We start from the raw sequence: 26,459 nt of genomic DNA, 5'->3' as shown, positions 1-26,459 counted from the left end.
GGTTTTGAAGTAGAAGGCATGTGAGTGCTATACAAACTGGTGGATCTCTCCTAATCAGGGGTATGCTGGAGTTGACCAGGCCAATTGTTAAATTTCCATTGTGAGCATTTGCACCTTAGAAATCAGCAGGTGTGGGGCAGGTAGGTGGCACAGTGGATAAAGCGCCGGCCCTGGATTCAGTAGTACCTGAGTTCAAATCTGGCCTCAGACACTTGACACTTACTAGCTGTGTGACCCTGGGCAAGTCACTTAACCCCCATTGCCCCGCATAAACAAAACAAAACAAAACAAAGAAATCAGCAGGTGCTTCAAATCAGGGCTTAATTTATTGTTTTGTACGTTGTCTAGACTTAAAAACGTGATGGAGAAAATGCAAATAATACAAATTAATCCTAAAGGTACGTCCTTTGGGTTTTTTTTTTCTGGAAGAGGGTGAGGAAGGGCTGGTTGTTAAACATTTTACCAGCACACATGTGCTTCAACTCTAAAATTCTCTGATCTTAGTGACCATCATGTAATCATAAACTCAGCTGGCATAATTTTGAGAGACATAGCTCAAGGAAGGATCTGACCGCAGATTTACTCATTATTTATTCCTCCAATTCTAGTACACCCTGAATAAGCACACCTGTGTTGAAGGTATAAGTATCCACCACACATTGCAGTGGGAAATGGTTGAGGACAGTGCCACCACTCTATCCTGGGCCTCTCCCCAGCCCTCATAAGCGTTAGAGCTGGAAGGGACCTTAGAGAACATCTGGAAGGCTTCCTCATTTTACGAAGGAGAAAGGAGAAGCCTAGAGGTGAAGCAATTCACACAGATGTCAAATAGCACAGGGTTCCAACCCATATGCTCTGGCTTCATATTCAATTCCCTTGGCACTTAAAACACAGCTGTTTTTCCTTCCTTTGCTCACACTAGATACTATTTCACTAAATCTAGGTGGGTTGTTAAAAATATATATCAACAGCCTACCCGTTTACTGGATTCCTTAAACTCTGTGTCTGAGAGATAACACAATCAACTTCCGCTTGATGCTCTTTCCCTGGGGAAATCTTTGAGGGAAGCACCCATGCAAAGCAGAAGGTTCCCATTTGCACCCTTCCATAAACACAGGACCACAGAATTAGAACTAGAAGGGATTTCTGGAATCATATATTCCAAACCCCTAATTTTACGTATGGGAAAATAAAATCCCAGGGAATACTTTGCCCAAGGTCCCATCACATGTGGGATTTGAACTCATGACCTTTGATATCACAACCAACAATCTTGCCACTGTATTATGCTGTCTTCCTGGCTTGTGAAACTCGTTTCATTGCTTTTCAATAAATCATCCATTCTTTTGAAACTCTTGGGCCCTATAGAGCTTTCCTTTCTACAATGAGAGGATGTGACAATCTTGCTGACAGGAGAGGATGGCATCAGAGATTTTAGTGCCAGGGAGAAAGTTGATTTTGTGGTCTTCAACTATATTTTTGACCACAAACCACCACTTCCCCTAACATAAAACTGAAGCTGTAATAGGAGATAGTGAATCTTTTCCTTGTTCGTTGGACCCTACTGAGCAGTACAGAGATTATCCACAGATATCCCACAGCACCAGGTTAAGATGCACTGTGGAAAGATGGGCAATTAGCAGGTCTCAGACCACTTGAAAATAGAAATATAACTCAATTAGATAATGAACTGATCTTGTTGTTTAGTCATTTCAGACACTTCATGACCCTATTTGGAATTTTCTTGGCAAAGACACTGGAGTGGTTTGCCATTTCTTTCTCCAGCTCATTTTACAGATGAGAAAACCGAGGCAAATAGGGTTGTGACTTGCCCAGGGTTACCCAGCTAGTATCTGAGGCTGCATTTGAACTCAGGTCTTCCTGACTCTGGGCCAGGTGCTCTATCCACTGTACCATGTAACTGCCCTTATTAATTGATAGGCCTCTCAAAAAGAATTCAAAATAGATTTCACAGAATAGCATTAGCTTTGATTATTTTATCTTTTCAGTTGCAATTTCATGAACTTTTACCCTTATGTACTGAGACTCTTATGTAGTTTAGCTCAGGTCTAACAATCAGTAATTATGACATCTGTCCTATCTCCTCACTTTTCCATCACCAACTACTTACCAATATCTCTCTTGCCAACAAAAAGAATTTCCTCTCAGAAATCCTCCATTAATGATCTTAAAGCCTGAAAGGGTTGTAGATGCAGAAGGCCACTGAGATAGGCAGAGGATTTTAGAACCCAGAACATCAAAGGTAAATGGTTCCCCTTAGTGATAGTTCAGATAACTTGAGTAATTCATCTTATAGATGGAGAAACTGAGGCCCACAGGAGTAGAGTGACTGGATCAATCATGTAACCAGTCAGTAGCCAAGTTGGAACTAGCTTCTAAGTCTTTTATTTTTCTTCCCCCCACCCCTCCCAGGACAATGAGGGTTAAGTGACTTGCCCAGGGTCACACAGCTAGTAAGTGTCAGGTGTCTGAGGTCAGATTTGAAGTCAGGTTCTCCTGAATCCAGGGCTGGTGCTGTATCACTGGGCCACCTAGCTGTTCCCTAACTTCTAGGTCTTTTGACTCCAAATTCACCACTTCCCATTCTACCCCCAAACACACACATATCTCCAGCTTCCTTTCTGTATGTGGAGGCTCAAATTCATTGTGTAGAACTCATTTTAAGAAAATGAAGCAAGAGTAATATGATTTAACTGAAAGTTTGGTGGCAAATTTACTGATCCACTTGTTACAATAGGGATTCACCACAGGATCCCCTTTAAATAGTGAATTCTATGTGTATACCTAAAAGATGGTTTAATTTTAAAAAATCCATCCTACTTGCACATTTTCAGGAATAGAATTATAGCCTAAAGCAAGATACAGCTGTTTTCCCAAGTACATTCAAATCCTAGTCTAGTAAAAAAAAAAATCTGCATTTCAATCTAGGAGCAACATTAAATCATTACTGAGGATCAGAATGATTAGTCTTTGACACTAAAAACCAAAATATTATTATGGACTTCTTGAGGTCAGTGAGGACTCATGCATGTCAGTCTAGGGAAGAAAAAAAAAGTCAAAGTAATCACAGAATTAAAAGAAGCTCTAGAGTATACAATGTTAGACTATAGAACACAAAGTGTTAGGTTGTGGATCATAGTGCTTTAGCGAGACTGGGAACTGCAATTTATATTACTTGAGCCAGGTTATAAAAGGATAATTATCCTCCCATTTTATAGATGAGGAAATGGAGGCTCAGAGAGATTAAATGGCTAGCTTAAAGTGATAGGCTTAACTGGGCTGGGCCTTGAACTTTTCTCTTGATACCAAGTCCAGTGCCCTTCCTATTGGACCATATAGTTCCTCTGAAGCATACAAGCAGTATCCACAAATGTAATTAACTCCTGATTATCTTCACTAATGCAGCTGGAACAAAAAGAATGGCTAATCCCCAATCCTTTTAGTTCAATTTTAGAATATTTTATGTGTGTGTTCTTACCAGACCAATGTCCCTTGCAACTGTGATGCTCTTATCTTATTGAAACTATTTTAGCTTGCTTAGGATTTAAAAAAAAAATCTGACTTTGACAAACCCCACATAAAATGAGCATTTCATAATAAAATAGATGAAAAAAAGTGGGCTATGCATCAAATTGTCCATCTCTTTTATGTAGAGCTTGCTTTTTCTTTTAAATATATAATAAATTCAACGTATAACTTTCAAAGCTGTCTTGCTTGTCTGTGTTTCCTTCTGTTTAGGCTAAAAATTTTAAAGGGTTTTCATTTCTTAGGCACATCCCTATTGGTGCCCCTAGATGGTCAGAGGAAGTTAGTTTGGGTTTATTTAGAAAGGCCAAGGTTATCCACTGCATCCTGAGGCATCTCCAGTTGTCTTGACTTGTCTTGCCACAAGACTTTGATGACTCTAGAGAAGAAAATGAGGCTGATGACTTTGTGCAGTTCTGTCTCACTTAAATCCAATTCATGAGCATGTCAAGACATTACCCTTGTGATGTCACTGGTCCCCTTTGAGAACAAAGGACGAAAAACAATCTGCTGTGGATGGTCCAAAATGGACAATCGACAATCCAACTCTGTAACTCCCTGCACCCTCAATATTGGCTTATCAGTGTAATTTAGGTGTTAAACAATGAACCCTGTTTTGAAATGACCATCGTAGGGTGTTTGCCCTGCACTGTGTCCCATAGAAAAGAAGATGAAATTCCTTCCTCCCCTCGCCTTGCCCTTCCATCCCCATAACAGCAGGACCAAAACCAAAGTAGTTAACTTACTCCAAGAATGTGTAGCAAGACTGCTCCATGTTGCCGTTCTTTATTGGAAAACAAATCTGTAGGGAACTCATGGATTGCTGAAAGAGAGGAAAAGAGGACTTACTGTGAATAAGGGACCCCAAACCCCACCAATCTAAAGTCTGAAAAATAATTGTATATTGTGGTCTGATCATTGCGATCAAAGCTTGGCAGATATTCAAAAGGTATCTGTGGATTGCTTTATCTTTCTGAAGATCAGTAACTTGGTCATATTACAGTGTTTCACATGACAAGCACATCTCCTTTAAGGGAAACTCAATAGAAAGTTACTAGATGCTCTTATAATCTATTTTGAATTATGGCTACTGTGTAAGTGCCTTATCTCCCACTTTAAGGTTGTAGGGCAGGATCAATGTCATATTCTTTGTATCTTCCTCTAGGGTCTTGGACCATAGTAGGTGCCTAATAAATGCTTATACAATGAATGAATGAACAAAAAAGCTCAGATTTCCAAAAGAGATAAATCAGGAGATCACTACTTGCTGAAAATGCAGATTCATTGCTATATTTCTTTAAATACAAAAGTTTCTTTAAAATTTGTTCATTCAAATATTTATTAAGTACCTATGATGTACAAGGCCTTTTAGGGAATCTAATTTCAAAATGTATTTTTATGAAGGTGTTTCAGAATTAATTGCAATCCCTGGGGGTCATTTCTAGTCCTGTGATTAGATACACAAGGTTCATCTACCACCTTGTGCCTTTTTAAGCATTTTGGTAACAATGGATTCTGGAAGATGCTTCTCAAAGAGGTTCCTGTTCTTTTGCATGAAATAGGAAGAAAAAAGGCAATGAAAGATACATGATTATTTTCTTGTGCAAAGCTGTGGAAATTCAGGCAGACAAATACATTTTAAATAGAGTCATAAATCAACAAAACCCTTCTGGAAAACAACATGATGTCAAAGACCTAAAGAAGGAGGTGATATTTGCAGAAATATTGATGGCAGTGCTTTTCCTGGAAGCATAAAAGTGTGTGCCTATCAGTTAGGTAATGACTGAATGAACCATGGATTATGGATGTAATAGGATAGTCCCGTGTTGTATGAAACAATGACTATGAAGAATTCAGAGAAGTAAGGCAAGACTTGTTTGAACCGAGGCAGAGGGAAATAATCAGAACAAGAGAGGCAATATCTGTAACTACAATATTGTAAGTGAAAAGAACACTAAAACGAAGCCATAATGACCAAATTTAGCCTTTGAGAAGAGATGAGGAAATACACTTCTATCCTTTTTTTGGTCAAGAAGTGGACTCTTTTTTTTAAAATTTAAAGTTCATTTATTTTACTGAAGTTCATTCATTTTCAATTTCGCAGGATACATTATTGTAATTTTTTTGGCTCAAATTATTATTTTTACTTTTAAGTAAATACTATTCCAATTTTTTTCTCCATTGCTCATGTCCTATATGATTCTAACTAGAGTTTCCTTTCCTTCCTTTCTTTCTTTTTCTTTCTCCTTCCTTCCTTCCTTCCATTCCAAATTCTTTCCTACCCTCCAGCCCCTTTCCCACCCTTTGAGAAGACAAGAAATACAATGAGGTGGTGCAATCTTGGTGTGGAATGTTGCAAATGCTCTTAGATGTCCTTGCTGTCCTAGTTGGCTTTGCTAAACTTCTTTTCTGTATTTTAAAGGGAGGCTCACTGGATGAGTGGATGGGAGAAAGGGTGCATTATCCATAAACGACCATGAAGTAAAACCAAAAGCCATCTGTAAGCCTTCAAAAAAAAAAAAAGGAACAAGAAGCAGCAGGAAATTCTATAACCACCACTTCCAAAAAATGTTCTTACTTGAAATGACAAGAAATAATTTAACTGTACATGTGTTAGGACTTTACAGGTCTCAAAACATTTACACAAACATTATATTTCATTTGACCCTTACAACATCCATGTGAGGTAAACAGCACAGGGATTATCATTCCTGTTTTTTCAGATGAAGAGACTGAGGCTTCAAGAAAAGACATCTACTTAGTAACACAGTCACAGAGCTAGAACTCCAACTCAGATCCTCTGATGAATTTCCATCCCCGCCCCCATTCACTGTCTTTTTTGGGGGGGGGCAGGGCAAAGGGGGTTAAGTGACTTGGCCAGGGTCACACAGCTAGTAAGTGTCAAGTGTCTGAAGCTGGATTTGAACTCAGGTCCTCCTGAATTCAGGGCTGGTGCTCTATTCACTGCGCCATCTAGCTGCCCCCCATTCACTGTCTTTTAAGGAATCTCTCCCTCTCTCTCTTTCTCTTTCTCAATCTGTATTCTTATACATATACACATATGTAGATATGTGTATATGTATATACATATATCTGTATGTGTGTGTGTATATATATGCATATACACATACACTCCCTTTTCATGTTATAATGAAACTATCAGAATTGCTTTCGTCAGCTCAAGGATAGAATTCTATTGAAAAATTTATTTGCTTTTCAGGGGTTATGGGTGGGGGAAAGGGAGGGAGGGATGGATGGAGGGAGGGAGGGAGGGGGAGAGAGAGAGAGAGAGAGAGAGAGAGAGAGAGAGAGAGAGAGAGAGAGATGCATTTTTCTTCATCGTTCCTTGCAGCTGGGAGAGAGAGTGTGTGTGCGTGTGTGCGTGTATGTGTAAGTAATAATTTAGCAGTGTGGGATATGTGAATTTAAATTGATCAAAGTCAAGGTTTCTCAGACTTTCATAAACCTCCAACTTAATGTGAAAACTAATCATTGGTTTATCAAACACTTGCAGTGTGGATATAGTGAAAAGAATCTTGGACATTGGAGGGTCTGTGGGGAGTCAGGAACATTTACAGGCTATTAGTGGAGCTATGAACTGGTCCAAACATTCTGGAAAACAATTTTCAACATTTATACTAGAAAAGGGACTAAACTGCATGTACACTTTGACCCAGTAATGCTACAACTGGGCTTATATTCTAAGGAGATCATAGACAGAGGGAAAATTAATTATAACATTACTCTTTGTAGTAGCAAAAGCCTGAAAATAAAGTAGGTGCCAATACTGGTGAATAGCTGAATGAACTGTGTGCATGAATATAATGGCATGGTTTTTTTTTTTGTTTGTTTGTTTTTTTTTTTAGTGAGGCAATTGGGGTTAAGTGACTTGCCCAGGGTCACACAGCTAGTAAGTTATAATGGCATGTTATAAGAGCATAAGAAATGATGAATATAAGGACTAGAGAAACATGGGAAGACTTCTATAAACAGATGCAAATCAAAGTAAGTAGAAACAAGATACCAATACGAATATGATTATAATACTAATATGGGTCTGTGAGTGCATCAATTTGGGAATTCCATCCAATTACACAGATTGCAACCCATCCATGCTTGCCCGTCCTGTGAAACGCTCATCCATGTTTTCCCCAAAGTTCAACACAGGGGGGTCCACCTAAGGTACACAAAGCTTCTTCACTTTATCCTGTTATTGCCAGACAGGGTGCCAGTGGCACCTTCTGGCTACCTACCTGTCATCTTTCACTCTTGCCATATATAGTTCACTTTTTTTTTTTTTTTTTGCTATTATCCTGTTATGATGCTCTAAACTCACTCTCTCTCTCTCTTGCAGGGCAATGAGGGTTAAGTGACTTGCCTGGGGTCACACAGCTAGTAAGTGTCAAGTGTCTGAGGCCGGATTTGAACTCAGGTCCTCCTGAATCCAGGGCCAGTGCTCTATTCACTGTGCCACCTAGCTGCCCCCAATGAATAAGAATTTCTTAAGCACATCCTATGTGCTAGGCACTCTGCTAAGCACTGGTGACAGAAAGAGAAAAGGTAGTCCTTATCCTCAAGGAGCTTATAGTCTATTGGGGGAGACAACATGCAAACAACTACAAACGAACAAGATATATACAGGATAAATTGGGAGTCATTTCAGAGGGACAGAACTAAGTTCAAGGGGGACTGGGACAGATTTCTTGCAGAAGGTGGGACTTCAGCTGAGATTTGGAAGCCAGGAGGTGATCTGAGGAGGGAAGGAGTTCTAGGTATGGGAGACAGCCAGTGAAAACACTCTGAATCAGGTTAGGTCCCATGGCTCGTTCTCCCTACTGCTGCTGACACTATACCAATCTATTGTTTAACCGAAAATAAAAGTTGATTTCTAGGGGAAAAGAAAAGAAAGAACATCGGGCTGGGAATTTTAACTCCCATTTTTATAGCACTTAAATGTTTATAAAGCACTTTATTCACAACCCTACTAGGTAGGTGGTGAGATTATTATTCCCATTTTACCCTGGAGGAAACACAGTTCATTGGAGGTTAAGTGAACTCCCTAGGATCAAACATCAGATCAATATCTGAGGCAGGATCCAAATTCAGGTTTCCTGACTTCATATGTAGCATTCCTCTCTTATCCCATCTTTCCCCTCCTATTTTACCTTTCTTGGAAATACGTGCCTTCATTCTATCATTAGTATTCTAGTGATTTTGTGGCAGTCACCTGGGGCTTCAGTTTAGAAAAAGACTCATGGAATTTTGTATTTGGAAGGGCACTGAGGAGTCATCTCTTTGGTCACCACCAAAATACCCACCACGGATCAACTTGTCATTGATGGGCCGGTCAGTCCAAGAGCATTCCTTTCCCTCCCTTCTGACTTAGACCATTGGGCTTCCCAGTCAGCACATGCAGCCATCATCCAGGGAAGGAAGCAAGTACTATGCAAAAGGGAATGGTCATCCTCATCCATTGAGGACCAAAGGTCAACCCACAAGACAGGTGTACCAGCCTAGCTGAAGCACCAAGGCACCATGAGGGCAAAAAAGGTGATTGGATATGCCAGGCAAATCAACTCACTTTCCCCATTGCAACCATCAGCTCTCTTCAGAGCCTGATGGAGATAGCCCAGAGCTCAGAATTCAAGAGTCCCAGGAAAAGCAGTGCCCCTTTCCTCTTCCAGATCACCCCCTTGATCTGATTCCAGCTTAGTCCTGGCATCCAGGCAGATGGAAGCTGGCAATTGCTTCTGTAGGCACTGCAGCCCTGGACTCTTAGCAGTCACAGTTACCGAAGACCAGGAGAATAAAGATCTCGGCATCAAAGTCCTTGGCAATGTCAAACGATTCAAGTTTAGAAATGGATATATATATATATATATATTTAGTGAGGCAATTGGGGTTAAGTGACTTGCCCAGAGTCACACAGCTAGCAAGTGTCAAGTGTCTGAGGCTGGATTTGAACTCAGGTACTCCTGACTCCAGGGCCGGTGCTCTATCCACTGTGTCACCTAGCTGCCCCTGGATATATTTTTTAATAGAAAGATATTATAGAAGCAGCATTACCTTCTTTGAACTCTACCCTACGGGGCCTTTCCTTCTAATATATAGTGGGAACCTCTTCTGTGTATTGTCTCTTCCTATTAGAATGTGAGTTCCTTGAAAGAGGGAGTCATGTTTTTATTTGCATTCCCAGCATTTAGCACATTTAGTATATTTAGCACAGCTTTTAATAAATGCCTTTCATTCATTCATTAATCATTCCTCCCATTGTACCCACAAGGGATAAATAATATGACTTATTTGCCCAGTTAAAGTCATACAACTTCACACAATTAATTAGGGATCCAATAAGCCCCGCATTCTTTCTTTCCAACTATACTATGCTTTTCTTCTTTGTCTTTAAAATGAGGAAGTTAGAGTAGGCGCATTAAAAAAAAATGAAACTAAAGGGAGATACAGTTGAAAGGAGAAAGAAAAGATTGGGCTGGGCACATTAAAATTTAAAAGGACAATGGGATTTTATCTTATATTGCTAAGAAAACCTTCCTTTTCTCAAGGCTATGCCTATTAGAAAGAAATTCCTGGACCCAAGCTAAGAACTGGGTTGGCTTCTCAAAGATGCTTGTCCAGAGACAAGATGATGTAATTTCAACTATGAACCTCAGTTGGTTGCATGTAAGTGCACCTTAGCCCATCAATCACATTGGCTATGAAAGTAACTGGGACGAGCCTTTGTGCCAGCATCAATTTCAGTTGGAGTGCGGAGGTGGGAGCTGGGTGCAGGGAGGAAGGGGGGAAGCTGGCTCAGAGAGATTATTCTTCTGTGATTGAAAAACAAATATTGCAGTGGGAGAACAAAGCCCACCTGATCCTGCTATTAGGCCTGGTTGCTGCCTGAGCAAGGAGGAAGATGAGGCTGAGAAGTAATGGTTAATGGCTATTTCAAGAAACCACACTCTCTCAGTTCTCCTGTTCATTTCCCTTAAGGGCAGGGGTCAAAACATCATCATTTAAAATATTTATGAAGAATGGAGGCAAAATTCTCCTAGAAAATGGACTCTATCTCACAGTAATAGGGCAGAAGTCAGACCCATAGCTTCACTCTTTCCTCACAGTCTACACATAGAGAGCTGGTGTGTGACGAACTTGGCTTTAAGCTAAATATGAAAGCTGAGGGGTAGCGTGGAAAGAGCATTGGATTCAAAGTCTGGGGACTTCAGATGCCAGTTCTGATAATTACTGGCTGTGTGATCACTGGTGTATTATGTTGACTTTCTGAGACTCAATTTCCACAGTTTTAAATTGGGGGAAATGAACACATGGGCCACTTAACTTGTGGGGTTTTTAGGAGGAAAGTGCTTTCTAAACCTCATGGTGCTATGGAAATCTGAATTTCTGTTCTTCATGGATTATTGAGGACAAAGAGGCAAGAGCCCTGGGTTGGGACACAGGACATTAGCTGGGTGACCTCCGGCTAATCATTTCAGTCCTATGCGCCTTCAGTCTTCCTTCTCTGTAAAATGAGATTCTTAACCCTTTTTTTGGGGGGGGGGAATGTCACGATCCTCTGATGGCAGTCTGGTGAAGCCTATCAACTCTCTTCTCCAAATAGTGGTCTTAAATTCACATGATTAAAGTTCAGAGGATTTTTTTTTGTGTGAGGCAATTGGGGTTAAATGACTTGCCCAGGGTCACACAAGCTAGTAAGTGTTAAGTGTCTGAAGCTGGATTTGAACACAGGCCCTCCTGACTCCAGGGCCAGTGCTTTATCCACTGCGCCACCTAGATGACCCCCAAAGGATTTTAAAGGAAACCAATTTTATATATATATATATATTTTTTTTTAATTAAAAAAAAATTTTTTTTTGGCCGGGCAATGAGGCTTAAGTGACTTGCCCACACAGCTAGTAAGTGTCAAGTGTTTGAGGTCAGATTTGAACTCAAGTCCTTCTGAATCCAGGGTCGGTGATTTATCCACTGCACCACCTAGCTGACCCCTCAGAAACCAATTATATTGAAATAAAGATGTAAATTTCCCCCCATCCAAGTTCATGGATCCCCTGAAATCCATCCACAGATCCCTTGGGGTATGCAGATCCCAGTTTAAGAACTTCTGGACTAGATGAAATTTTAAGTTTCTCCCAGTGCTAGAATTCTATATTTTAAAAGCCCTTCTACTTCTAAAACAGCATATGAATTTATTGAAATGTCTATTAAGAAATCACAAAGCATCCAGAATCTTTCCCCCTCTATAAAATCCTGCTTTTCATTTTTCTTCTTTCTTGAGTTCATGGAAACATGGAATTTTAGTTTTGGAAGAGAATCCAGAGAACATCTTTTCTGTACCACTCAGGAGGTTGGACAAGTACACATTTAATGGTCACATTAAATGGTCTGGATAATGAGACACATGCCTTGGGACCAGTAGAAGTTTACTATGTTCACATGTTCATTCTATATAACAAGCCCTGGGATTGCAGGGGAAGGAACAGGGGGAATGAGGTCAGTGGGATGGAAGGTCCCAAGGATAAAGAACCCCTTATTTTTGGATGCCCATCAATTGGGGAATGGCTGAACAAGTTGTGGTATATGAAGGTAATGGAATACTATTGTGCTGTAAGAAATGATGAGCAGGCAGATTTCAGAAAAACCTGGAAAGACTTACATGAACTGATGCTGAGTGAAATGAGTAGAACCAGGAGAACACTGTACACAGTATCAACAACATTGTGTGATGATCAACTGTGATAGACTTACCTCTTCTCAGCAATACAATGATCCAAGCTAATTCCAAAGGACTCATGATAGAAAATGCTCTCCACATCCAGAAAAAAGAACTATGGAATCTGGATGCAGATTGAATCATGCTGTCTCTACTTTTTTTGTTTTTGTTTTTTCTTTTTTGAGGTTTTTTTTTCCTTTTGTGTTGATTCTTCTTTCACAAAATGATTAGTGCAGAAATATGTTTAATGTGATTGTACATATATAATCTATATCAGATTGCTTGTTGTCTTGGGGAGGGGGAAGGGAAGAGAGGGAGGGAGAAAAACTTGGAACTGGTAATCTTTTTTTTTTTTTTTTGGCCAGGGCAGTGGGGGTTAAGTGACTTGTCCAGGGTCACACAGCTAGTAAGTGTCAAGTGTCTGAGGCCGGATTTGAACTCAGGTCTTCCTGAATCCAGGGCCAGTGCTTTATCCACTGCTCTACCTAGCTGCCCCCGGAACTAGAAATCTTATAAAAACAAATGTTGAAAACTATCTCTACATGTAACTAGAAAATAATAAAATACTTTTATGATAAAAAGGACCCCTTATTTTCTTTTTTACTCTCCCAAGTTTTTCCTTCTCCTATAAAAAGATTCCATAGCAACATAACAAATATGTACACAGTTACAGTTCTATTGATCAGAATTCTATGAATGGATGAAATAAGCAAAACCAAGAAAACAATATATACAATGAGAACAACAATGTAAACAGAAAAGAACAATGACATGAAACTGAATACTGTGTAATTATGACTCAGCTTGGCCCCAGAAAAGAGATGAAAAAAATCTACCTCCTTCCCTTCTTTGTAGAGGTAGAAGATCTTGGACATGGAGCATTATATGTACTGCCAGACTCAGATGATATGATCAGTTTTGCTAAAATATTTTTCCCCCTCTTTCTTTTAAAAATTGTTAACAGGGATTCTTGAGGCTGCTAGGGGATAGAGTAGTTAGAGTGTAGGGCCTGGAGGAAGAGCTGAGTTCAAATCCAGGTTCAGCCACTCACTAACTGTGTGACATTGGACAAGTCACTTATTTGCTATCTGTTTCAGTTTCTTCATATGTAAAAGGGAGAAGAGAATAAACATTTATTAAGTGCCTACTATGTGCCAGGCACTGTGAAAAGCACTTTATAAATCTTATTTCATTTGAGGCTCATAATAGCATCTGCCTTCTACGGTTGTTTGTAAGGATAAAATGATGAAATATTTGTAGTATTTTGTAAACTATAAAGTGCCATATAAATACTAGTTATTTATTATTATTGTTATTGATTATTAATAGTACACTGGCTAAGGGAGAGTATAGGGATTTATTTAGAAATCAAGGAAAGAGGGGCAGCTAGGTGTCACAGTGGATAGAGCACTGGCCCTGGATTCAGGAAGACCTGAGTTCAAATCCAGACTCAGACACTTGACATTTACTAGCTGTGTGACCCTGGGCAAGTCACTTAACCCTCATTGCCCTGCAAAAACAAACAAACCAAAAACAACCAAAAACAAAGAAACCAAGGTAATGTTTTTTTAAAAGACACTTTTTTTTCCCAAAGAAAAAGGCTCATTCCCTTTGGGATGGAATTGACAAAACGACATGACTACTCCCCCCCCCCACTCCCTAATATTCAGAAACATCTATCTCCAAATTAGTGTTGTCCACTTTAAAATAGTCAACCTAGGAGCTGTGGACTTATTCCAGTGAAGTTGTCATTACCCCAAATATGTCTAGATGCTTCCTTGCGTGAATGGTCTACTTGGCCCCTGATCACAGAAGTAGGAGCAACAGCTAGAAGCTTCAGAAGCAGATTTTCTTTTTTTGGGTGGGGCAATGAGGGTTAAGTGACTTTGCCCAGGGTCACACAGCTAGTAAGTGTCAAGTGTTTAAGGTTGGATTTGAACTCAGGTCCTCCTGAATCCAGGGCTGTTGCTTTATTCACTGCATCACCTAGCTGCCCCAAGAAGCAGATTTTAATAAAGGGGAAGAAAGTCCTAAAAATCACAGCTATCTAAACCCAAAACTCAAATGAGTTAACATGATCATGAGTCTTCCAAACCTAGAGATATGGAAATGGAGGATGGACCACTCTTTGAGGATGCTGTATATGGAATTCATGATTTAGGCATCTATTAGTCAAAATGACCTTTGAGGTCCCCCTCAGGTCTAAGAAATTATTATTCAATGAGGAAAATCCCTCTGTTCAATGGTATCAAACTTTTGGTGCCAGAAAGTAATTCTAATTTTTAAAGATGGCCAAAAATCATTAGGAGCCAAGTCTGGTGGATAAGATTGGTGATCAAAGCTGGGCAGTGCTACTACCTGATTCAACAAAAGGTATAAATGCAAAGGAACAAGAATGGATTTTTGAGTGACTTCCAAACTGGATTTGATAACTGGAATAAATTTATGGTCCCCCAAGGGCACTTTTTTGAAGTGGATAGTATTCATTTAGATGTACTCTAAATTAAACTTGTAACCTTAAAATCACATAAAGTGATGAGTCCCTCACCAGGGACAAGATGGACAAATAGTTCAATACCAGGAGTGGAGAAGCAAAGCCCTAGCACATTTGTATAGGCCAGAACTGAGTGTGTGCAGTAGACTTGTAGTGGAGAGAGCCAGAAGACTAGGGTCAGAATCCCACCTTTGTTACTTATTACCATTATTAATAATTACTAGTAATTATTTGTTATTAATAGTTAATAATTTATAATTACTAGTAATTATAAATTATTGTTTCATCAGGTCATCTCTCTAGGCCTGAGCTTCTTCAAGAGTAAAAAGCGGGGGCAGCTAGGTGGCGCAGTGGATAGAGCACCGGCCCTGGATTCAGGAGTACCTGAGTTCAAATCCGGCCTCAGATACTTAAAACACACTTACTAGCTGTGTGACCCTGGGCAAGTCACTTAACCCCAATTGCCTCATTAAAAAAAAGAGTAAAAAGGGAGAATGGAAATAGATGATCACTAAAAGTTCCTTCTTCTTTTTTTTTTTTTGTTTTGTTTTGTTTTGTTTTTTGTGGGGCAATGGGGGTTAAGTGACTTGCCCAGGGTCACACAGCTCGTAAGTGTCAATAAAAGTTCCTTCTAAGTGTGATTTGGTGCTTGCTAGAATCAATGGTGTCAAATTCCAAAAGAAATGGGGACCACTAAACCTTACATAATGATCCGTATAAGTGGCATGCTGACTTAGTTTTAAAATGTAATACTTTTCATGTTTATTGTATTTTTATTTATTTTTGTTAAATATTTCACATTTATATTTTAATCGGGTTTCAGTTGCATTCAGGGGTGTTGAGGGCTGCAGGAGGCTTGTGGACCATGTTTTGACACTTCTATGCTATATCATGTATCTTCTTATTCTTATGTCAGATAAGACCCACATTTCAGGGCCTATCTGACTCAGGGAAGTCAGCCAAGATATCTGCAAACCTCTTAAGGCAACAACATTTTCATACACCTACTTTGCATGTGATTTCTTTCTTTTCCCCCCTTTAATAATATTTTATTTTCCCTTCAATTCCATATAAAACAATTTTTTTTTTTAGTGAGGCAATTGGGGTTAAGTGACTTGCCCAGGGTCACACAGCTAGTAAGTGTTAAGTGAGGCCAGATTTGAACTCAGGTACTCCTGACTCCAGGGCCAGTGCTCTATCCACTGCGCCACCTAGCTGCCCCTAAAACAAATTTTAATGCTTTTAAAGTTTTGAGTTTCAAATACTATATCTCTCTCTCCCTCCCTTCCCTCTTCCCTGAGACAGTAAGCAATCTGATATAGGTTATTCATGTACAATCATGTAAACCGTATTTCTATATTAGTCATTTTGTGAAAGGAAGGAAGGAAGGAAGAGAGGGAAGGAGGGAGAGAAAGAAAGAGAGAAAGAGGAAGAAAGGAAGGAAAATGCTATAGTTTGTGCTCAGATACTATCAGTTCTTTCTTGAGAGGCATTTATCATCATAAGCCCTTTGGGATTACTGAAAATAGCTAAGTCATTCACTTGTGCATCATACAGTATTCCTGTTATTATCTACAATGTTCACACTGTTCTGCTAACTTTACTCTGCATCAGTTCATTTAAATCTTTCCAAGTTTTTCTGAAATCATCCTGTTCATCATGTCTTATATCACAATAATATTCCATTACAATCATCTACCACAACTTGTTCAGTCATTCCTCAGTTAATGGGCAAAGGGATTTATTTCTTCTTGATGCTACCACTGGCAATGAGAAACATGGGACCAACCATTCGAGGACTGCAGTCTGCTTAAAGAACTGAAAATCATAGGGAATATAGGATTTAGAGATGGCAGAGTCCCTAGAGGCCAGAAAGCCTACACCCTTATTTTACAGATGAGAAAACTGAGGCTCAGAGAGGCTAAGTAACTTGATCAATGTTCGTAAGTGGTCAGCCTGGGATTCAGGGGTTGAGAGTTGAATCAAGGTTCTCTGACTCTAAATCCAAAGTCCTTTCCGCTGTACTGTACTACCTCCTGTATCTTCAGATTTCCTACTGTGACCTCTTAGAGAGGAACCACTGTTAAGAGGTATAACAATAACAACAATAATAATGGTAGCTAATATTTATATAGTTAATAATAGCCAATAGAAATTTACATAGAACTTTGCAGAAGTTATCTCATTTGATTTAATATGCAAAAGCCAAATAAACAAACAATTTTAAAAATCCAACAAACCATTGGATTGTCTGCATCATATATTTATTTGCGACTCCTTGGTAGGTGCTCATCATCGTCATATCCTCCCATGCACAACCTTACTGTTTTACTTTCTCTTTCAGGAAATAGTGTATAATCCTTCAATGCTACTTAGTAAATAGGGATCCCTGAAGCAAACATACTATGTTTTCTTACTCAGCATTTTCATTGTGCTCTAACCAAGATCAGATAACAGTAGAAACTTTCCATGTGGGAACACCCTTTACCTGCCCATCTTCAATTAATGCAATGGCTCTCAAAGTGTGGTACATGAAATCAGTATTGTCTTAATAATGATGATGACGATGATGTTTTAATTTTTAATATGGTAAATATCAATAACCCATATAAGCAAAAGCTCTTTGGGGAGGCTCTCAAAAAATTTTAAGAGTGTAAAGTCCTGATACCAAAAAATTTGAGAACCACTGACTTAGTGAGTAAGATCTGAGTAAGTTTACTAGGGCACACAGAAATTAAGTGATTTGATCAAGAGAAACCTAGCATTCGATCTACTTTGCCATATTGCTCTAACTCAAGGGTTTTTAACCTATGGTCTATGAATTTGTTTATTGTTTGTTTTACTGTTTTGATCACTGTATTTCAACATAACAGTTGGTTTCTTTTGTAATCCTATATATTTTATACATTTCAAAACATTATTTTGAGAAGGTGCCCATAGGCTTCACCTGACTACCAAAGGAGTAAATGACATTCAAAAAGGGTTAAGAAACCCTACACTAACTAATGTTCTATTTAATATAAGAAAAAGAAATGGGTGGTGGTAGAAGGATGTGTTCGATTTGACAAATGAGGAAACTAAGATACAAGGAGGCCTTACCCAAGGTTACATATATAGCAAATGGCAGAGCAGAGAATTTAAACTTAGGCCTGACAACTCCAGGTTCAATGTACTTTCCACTGTACCACACTGCCTCACAGTGACACGTAAAGAGCACTGACTTTGTGGTCAGAAGACCTGGTTTCAACAGGCACTTCTGTCACTTAACAGCTATGTGACCACAGGCAAGACTGCTTAGTCTCTCTAAGCCTCAGTTCTCTTGGCTATAAAATGAGGATAATATTGCCTCTCTCACAGGGGTCTTGTGAGGACCAAAAAAGCTAAAAGTATGTGGAAGACTTTGGAATCTGTAGAGGTAAATTTGGAATGTGAGATTATTGTCATCATTCCTTGAAACTGCCTTTCCCAGGGCAGCTAGGTGGCACAGTGGATAGAGCACCGGCCAAGGAGTCAGGAGTACCTGAGTTCAAATCCGGCCTCAGACACTTAACACTTACTAGCTGTGTGACCCTGGGCAAGTCACTTAACCCCAATTGCCTCGCTAAAAAAAAAAAAAAAAGAAACTGCCTTTCCCACCCCTTGCCTGTCTCACTAGGTTTTAGAGGTTGCTGTGGTAGTGAGGAAAATACCGAGTGGATTAGGCCCTTGTTAAGTATTATCTGTTCCTTTGTACTTATGCCACCATTAATACACACATGCACCCATATAAACACACACACACACACACACACACACACACACACACACACACACACATTTCAGCCAGAATTAGACCAAAACTGAACTAAATGAAGGCAAAAGGGAGTGATTAGAAGGAGGCTGGTGACACACTGTTTGATGGATGAGGACAATCAATGACTTGATTTTACTTTGTTTTCTCAGATGTCATACACACTTTCCGACTACTTAAGTGACGAGAACCACAGCTTTGCAAAAGGGAATCTGCCCAAGATAGTGGAGAAGGAATAATTTTCTCTGTTGTCTCCTTCCCCAATGATTTCTCCTATTATGATGAATGAAGATATTTTATGAGATGTAAAGTTTTTAATAGAGATGTTCTTTCTCTTAGATACTGAACCTCTGAAACCTTTTAATTAGTCTGATTTCCTTTGGGGAATGTAGGCCGTTAATGAAATATTTAAAGTGGGGAGAAAACTCCCTGAAACATCTCATTTGTTGTCACTATTTACTTCTGATAAAAAAAACCCACACTCTAAGCCCTGTAGAAAAAAAGTATTACAAATCTATGAGAATAAACCTGGGAAGTTGGGCCCATGTGATATATCAGAAAAAGCAATAGATTTGGAATCAAAGAACCTGGTTGTTCAAGCATCAATTTTGATGTTTACTGGCTGTGTGACCATTGGCAGGTCACTCCTGAACCTGAAGCTTTCTCAACTGTAAAATAGGAGTAATGATAATGGACTACTTTCCTCATAGGACTGTTGTGAAGAAAACAATTTCCAGTTTTATGAAATTAATCATAATTCAAATATCACAAGCATAATTTTTGTCTATATATATTTATTATATATGTGTGTATACATATATACACACATATATACATACATACACATATGCACATCTACACACACATATATATGAAAGTACATCTTAATACCTCAAGGATCTGAGTCCAGTGGTAGGGGAATGGATGATTTGATCCCCTCACAGAATATTGGAGTTATAAGAGACCAAGGGCGCCATATAATCCAATCAGTATGTATATGCCAAGGATCAGGTAATATAGGGAACTCTTTATGTGGGAAGGACTTCCATCTGCCCATCTTTAATTAATGCAGTGGTTCTCAAAAATGTGGTCCATAAGGTCAACACTATTTTCATAATAATACTAAGATATTGTCATTTTAATATGGTAACCCATGCAAAACTAAAGCTCTTTGAGGGAAGCCCTCAATAATTTTTAAGAGTGTACAGTGGTTCAGAGGCCAGAAAGCTGGGAAATATTTCACAAAATAAATAAAAATACATTAAAACATATAATATTACATTTTTAAACTAAGTCAATATGTAGCCTGTAGGGATCCTTATGTATGGATTACTGGTCCCTGGTGTTGGGGTTTTTTGTTTGTTTGTTTGACTTTTTTTGTTTTTGTTCAGTTGTTTCAGTTGTGTCTGACTATGATTCCATTTGCTTGTTGGTTGTTGTTTTCTTGGCAAAGATACTGGAGTGGTTGGCCATTTCCTTCTCCAGCTCATTTCACAGATGAGGAAACTGAGGCAAACAGGGCTAAGTGACTTGCCCAGGGTCACATAGCTAGTAGGTATCTGAGATCAGATTGGAACTCAGGAAGATGAGTCCAAGCATGGCAGTCTATCCACTGTACCATCTAGTTGCCCTTTGAGTTTGACACCATTTTTTTTTTTTGCCTAGGCTTGAGAATATCAAATGATAGACATAGAATGAGACAACATTTAAAAAAGACTTTACAAACCTTAAAGTGGTATGTAAATGTTGGTTATTAGAGAAGGATCTATTTCAGAGGTTCTAAAACTGAGATCTATAAACAAAAAAACCTGATAACCCCATTTAAGTATCATTGGTTTCTATGTAATTTATTTTATGCTTTGCTACACTGGCAAAGAGATCCATGACACTAACAAAGTTAAGAACTTCACAGGGGCAGCTAGGTGGCACAGTGGATAAAGTACTGGCCTTGGATTCAGGAGGAACTGAGTTCAAATCTGACCTCAGATACTTAACACTTACTAACTGTGTGACCCTGGGCAAGTCGCTTAACCCTCATTGCCCCGCAAAAACAAAAACAAACAAAGAAACCAAAAAAACTCCAAACTCAACCCCAAAAAATGACAACTCTGACCTATGTCTTAATAGATGGTCTTTGTAATTTGCTATGTTTAAAAAACATTCACCATCTGGTGTTCAACCTAATTTGAAGAGCGTTTCTGAACTTATATTGTAAGATCCTTCAGGGCAAGGGCTGTTTCACTTTCATCCCCAGAAATAAAAACAGCGACTGACACTTTTTGTTGTTGTTGAGTCTTTTCAGTTTTGTCTGACTCTTCAGGGCCTCATGTGGAGTTTTCTTGACAAAGACACTGGAGTGATTTGCCATTTCCTTCTCCAGCTCATTTCATAGATGAGGAAACTGAGGAAAACAGGGTTAAGTGACTTCCCCAAGATCACACAACTAGTAAGTGTCTGAGGCTGAATTTGAACTCAGGAAGATGATTTCCTGATTTCACTCCCAATGCTCCATCCACTGTTGATTGGTTGACTGATTGATTAACTAGGCTGGTTCTTAGATAATAAACTTATGTCCCTGGGTTCAGTTTGAGTAGGACCTGTCAGTTTGTTTTTTTCTAGAACAGTCTCCGAGGTCACACAGGATCTTCCCCTTATCATGAAGCAGCATCAGAACTGTGAAAGCTAAATGTTCTACAAAGTCAAAGAAAAAAAATCATTCTTTTGCCTCCAATTATATCTTTAAAAACAATTTCTCTAAGAGTTAATGGTACATTTTAATAGCAGTAGTCTGAACATCTTATAATAACCTCTTTCCCTCTTCCCCCTCAATCATGAATAGAATTTTTTTTTAAAAATTAGATTTAAAAATAATATTAACTAGAATGGAGAAAAAAGGGAGGGAAAGTTGAATGGTCTTCATCTTTCTCCTGGCAAGAGCCAACAGAGACTTTAGTCACCTACAGTAAACTCAGCTGAAATAACACAAATGCTATCTTTTTTTTGGGGGGGGGGATGAACAATCATTCAAAAACAATCATTAAAACTTCCATGCAACAACAATACAGAATATTTCAACTAGCACTATGGCAGTGGAGGGGGCAAATGATAGGACAGGAACTGCTTAACACACCCATGGAGGAAGATGAAGCTGAGACCCATGGCTATGGGAGGGGTGGGGGGTGAGGAAGCAGGAAAAGCTTCCCCTCTATGTGCTTATATCTCTGCAAGTACACTGTAATTCTCTACAAAAGCAGGACCGACTATAGAGCCTAGATAATAAAAACACACAGAAACTCAGCCCACGGTCAAGTGATGCTTCTATGGGTGTTTCACAGGCGATCAGCTTGATGTTATGTGAGGGCAGAAATCAAAGCCAATTTACCTATAAAAAGAGTACCATAGGGCAAAGAGAGTACAATCTCTTTTTTTTCTTTTAAGACTAACTCTGCTCTGCCAAGCAGCGGGGAATCACTAACAAATCTGTTCTTGACAGCGCACTAATTCAATTTCTTTGGATCAACCTGAGGAGAGGCAGACAAGTATGGTTATCTCAGCCGCACTGTGTGGCAGCTTATAAAAAGACCCAGTGATTCAACTATTAAATCCACTTAACACAGGTATTGTAAAGGTCTTGCGTTAATGAATTTTGCTTAAGATCTGCCTGGAAATGTTCATAAAGGCAAGGATTATCTTGAGTAAAAATTAACACTAATTAGTAAATTTGGTTTAAATGAATTCTATGGGACCTCAGACAAGTGATTTTACATTCACCAAGCAGCAATAGACTGTTTCTGTAAGCCCAGTAGCTGTAGACTCAAGTTGGATCAGTGGGAAGTGAGACTAAGGGTGAGGTTAACAATGAAGGGATAAGGAAGGAAAAGATTGATTTTCAGAAACCCGTGCAATCTCCTCAATTTGACTTGGTCCCTTCCAACTCTGAGTGTATATTATGATCCTCTGATTCTCCTTGTCATGTCATCAGGGACTCAGGGAAGGTAGAACCAAGAGTCAGGAAAGATCTAGCTCTCTTGAAGATGCAGAACTAGGATACAATGACATCAGTGTGTTAAAAAAAATTCAAGTTCACACATTCCCCATCATCCTATGACTTGCATCATACAGTACATATTCCCTCATGTCTTATTACTATAATAATCAATTTGGGCATTTTGTCAGGAAATACTTGTATCTTCTTTCTCTGCTCTATGGCTAGAGTAGAGAATCACCACCCCATTGTCCCCCCTTTCCTGGACACTCTTCTATAATGGAATAAATGAATGAAAAAGCATTTATTAAACATTTAGTATGTGCCAATCACAACAAAAAGGATTAGAACTAAGTGAGTAAGAATCCAATTCCAACTGAGACTAAATTGATTTTTGACTTTAGTTAAGTCATTTGACATTGATAGGCTTCAGTTTCCTTATGTGTAAAAGAGTCATGATAATCTTGTATTTCTTAACTCACAGGGATTTTATATGAGCAGAGTAAACTGTAAAGTATTATAGAAACCTGAACTCTTATTATTATCTTCTACTAAAGTTCTCCATGATGCCTTATCATGATATGGAAGTGACCTTGGATTTTCAAAGGTTATGTCAGAAAAATGCAATCTGCACGAAAGACATGGAATTTTGAGTACCCTTTTAAGGTTTCCTAGGCAGAACTCCCTATAAATTGGTTTTGGAGCATAAGATGCCCAGGAAGAATTAAGCAAGTATCTATGTGGAATTTTTAACCCTAAAGCAGAGTGAGATCTCTGATAGAGCCGGGTGATGCTCAGGGTGATGAAGAGTTTGAATTTATAAAATAAATGTTGGCTTAAAGTCACAGCTACCTGGAATGGTTCTGGTTCTAGAGTTCTAGACACCTTATCATCTAGGGCAAGGAATCTCTGTGTGGTATAAAATTCTTATTACTGCCAAGGCTCAAATAAACTTTGTAATGGGAGAAAAGTCACTGAGTATTTTCCCCTAGTCTAATGACTGGGTATGTTAGAGTTTCTGCCCTAGTAGAATTATTTACCAGAATTAAAAACTCTAGCTTTTATAGTAGAGCAATGAAGGAGCCCATTCTTCCTCCTATGAAGGAAAAGGTCACACCCCAGCTGAGGACTGCAACTGAAGCCAGAAACGGGAAGCAAAGAGGAACTCTGTGCTCCACAGATCCCTGAATGATTGAGCAGTTACCAGGAAAGACCAGTAGGGAGCAATACCCAGTGGGACCAGTGTATTGACATCACCTGGTAGAATTTCATGTAGCTCTATACTTAATTCCTTTTTGCAGGGCAATGAGGGTTAAGTGACTTGCCCAGGGTTACACAGCTAGTAAGTGTCAAGTGTCTGAGGTCAGATTTGAACTCAGGTCCCCCTGAATCCAGGGCTGGCGCTTTATCCACTGCGCCACTATACTTAATTCTTTATGTGGTTCTGGTGCTCCCAAACCCACTTGGGGGGGGTCCATCAAAGAAAACTTAGAGTTATATAAGGGTCTGAACCCTTGTAGAATCCTGGGAGACCCCAAATGCTTTATGGCTGCAATACGAATGAAGAGGGGAAAGCACAAAACCTAAACCTAAGGATCTAGGTTATTGTCTTCCTCCTTCCCTTTTCTGGTCTTTCATGGCACTATGTGGCTAGCAAAAAGTTCTTTACCATTATTTTTTTTCCAAGAGGCAATTGGGGTTAAGTGACTTGCCTAGGATCACATAGCTAGTAAGTATCTTCCTGACTCCAGGGCCAGTACTCTATCTGCTGTGTTACCTAATTGCCCTCTTACCGCTATTTTGTGTAGAGGAGCTTACATAAGACCTTAAAAATCCAGAAGAAATGACTAGGAATTGTACAATTCAGTAAAAGGATCACAAAATCATAGATTGAGAGTTGGAAGGGGATTTAGAAGTCTAAGTCATTTTATAGGTGAGAAAACTGAGGCCCAGAGGAACTAAGCAACTTCCCTAAGATGGGATTTGAAACTTCTGATATGAAACTTGATTACAAATATGCCTGTGATCACTTCCCCTCTTTGGGCCTTGGTTTCTACATCTATTAAATCAAAAGGTACAATTAGATTAAGAATTATCAACCTGAGGTTCACAGACTACCAAGAAGTCCATAGAAAGATTTCTTTCTTTCTTTCTTTTTTTTTTTTGGTTAGGCAATTGGGGTTAAGTGACTTGCCCAGGGCCACACAGCTAGTACCCGTCAAGTGCCTGAGATCGGATTTGAACTCAGGTCCTCCTGAATCCAGGGCTGTTGCTTGATCCACCGCGCCACATAGCTGCCTCTGTAGAAAGATTTCAAGGTGAGGTGAGGTGGGGAAAGCCCATGAACTTGGACAGAAAAAAATTACATCTTTATTCTCTTTAACATCTATCTAAAATTGAGTGTGTTCTTAATTTGTGAAGACAGGAAACAAAACAATTATTCTATGAAGAGGCCCTTAGTTTTCATCAAAAGACCAAAGGGTCCATGAAAAAAAAAACCCCAACAACTTAAGAATTGCTGGATAAAATGATCTTTAAGGCCCCACAGTGCTGTAACAATCTATGCAACTTCTGAGGTCTGGATAACTAACCTACAAAGTGGAGATAAAAATCAAATTGCTGATTTACTATTGTGGAGAGGAAAGCACTTTGTAAATTATAGAGTCCTATAGAAATGGGGGCTATTTTTAGAACCTTGTTCTTCTTGCCTTTTTTGACAGAGCTTAGACAAAAAGAGCTACAGGAAGAGTCACTATCCTGCCATTACTCTTTTATATTTAATGTTTTACAGGTTATTTATTGCACAGATAGAGAAAATAACTGCTTTTTTACAGTTGAATAAAAAGCATCTGGTCCTAAGCTGATCCTCTATAGGGTGTCTGAAAGAATCATTGGTATAAACTCAGTAGCAGACAAGAAAACAGGGATGATTCGTGTTTCATCCTGTTTTCACATAATTTTGATCTCTTCTGCTGCATCTCTAGATATTGAAAACTTTTCGTGCTATCTAAATTGAGATTATGAGTATTTGGCATGGCGACATCCATTAATAATATTGCACTTGAATTTTTATGGATCAATGTTCTATCAAGGCAATTGTGGACAACAGTTTGGTCCCTGATAATGGTCTGGTTCTAGTACAGTATGCTGAGTTTCCCAGGACATCTTGAGGTCTGAATTTGTTAGCATGCATATTTGCCATCTGTCAATTCATAAAAGATAAGCTTCTGATAGATAATTCTAGCTAATAGGTTATGGTCTTGCTAGATATTCAGTAGGGGTTAACTCTTAAAAATATATTTTTTTAATTTTTAAATTTTTTTGCAGGGCAATGGGGGTTAAGTGACTTGCTCAGGGTCACACAGCTAGTAAGTGTCAAGTGTCTGAGGCTGGCTTTGAACTCAGGTACTCCTGAATCCAGGGCCGGTGCTTTATCCACTGTGCCACCTAGCTACCCTGGGGTTAACTCTTTACAGCCTGAAGAATCTATTGCACCATTTCAACCATTTCCTCCTTAAGGATAAATAATCTTTCTCTAATTTCTAGCGGCAATCACTTGATACCGACTTGTGATCATAAATCACTGTTTCCACAGACAAATCTGTATGACTAAACCATTTGTTTGATACTTCTCTGTCAACATATTGTTGGCTGAGCTCATGCAGATGTCCCCCATGGAGGGCCTTTTGATTCCATTCTTGGATCTTAGCCATTTCACAGGCTCCATCCAGAGGTAAAAACCACTTTCAGTTACATTTGACAAATCCAATGGAATGTATCTACTAAAAGCCTTTGCTCTCGTTCAAAGAAGTCATGTTTGCTCGTTCCAAACGTATTTCTGCAAGCTTTTGACCTGTTTGTCAGGTGCTCTAAGCATATCTATCAATTCTTTTCCTCCTTTTTTGCTGAAGAATTAATC

At 39.1% G+C, this 26,459-nt stretch overlaps 1 protein-coding gene across 2 annotated transcripts in view; it reads right to left on the bottom strand.

The window, feature by feature from the left end:
* Positions 1-26,459, bottom strand: part of SLC24A4 (solute carrier family 24 member 4) — a 293,607-nt gene that overhangs the window by 104,371 nt on the left and 162,777 nt on the right. For both annotated transcript variants that reach the window (XM_043984988.1, XM_043984989.1), the window contains exon 3: positions 4,293-4,369. In XM_043984988.1, the coding sequence (XP_043840923.1) occupies positions 4,293-4,369 (77 nt within the window). The remainder of the gene's footprint in view (positions 1-4,292; positions 4,370-26,459) is intronic.

The sequence above is a fragment of the Dromiciops gliroides genome, chromosome 2, assembly GCF_019393635.1.
Source record: "Dromiciops gliroides isolate mDroGli1 chromosome 2, mDroGli1.pri, whole genome shotgun sequence".
Taxonomy (NCBI): Eukaryota; Metazoa; Chordata; class Mammalia; order Microbiotheria; family Microbiotheriidae; genus Dromiciops; species Dromiciops gliroides.
This window is presented reverse-complemented; position numbering and strand designations above follow the sequence as displayed.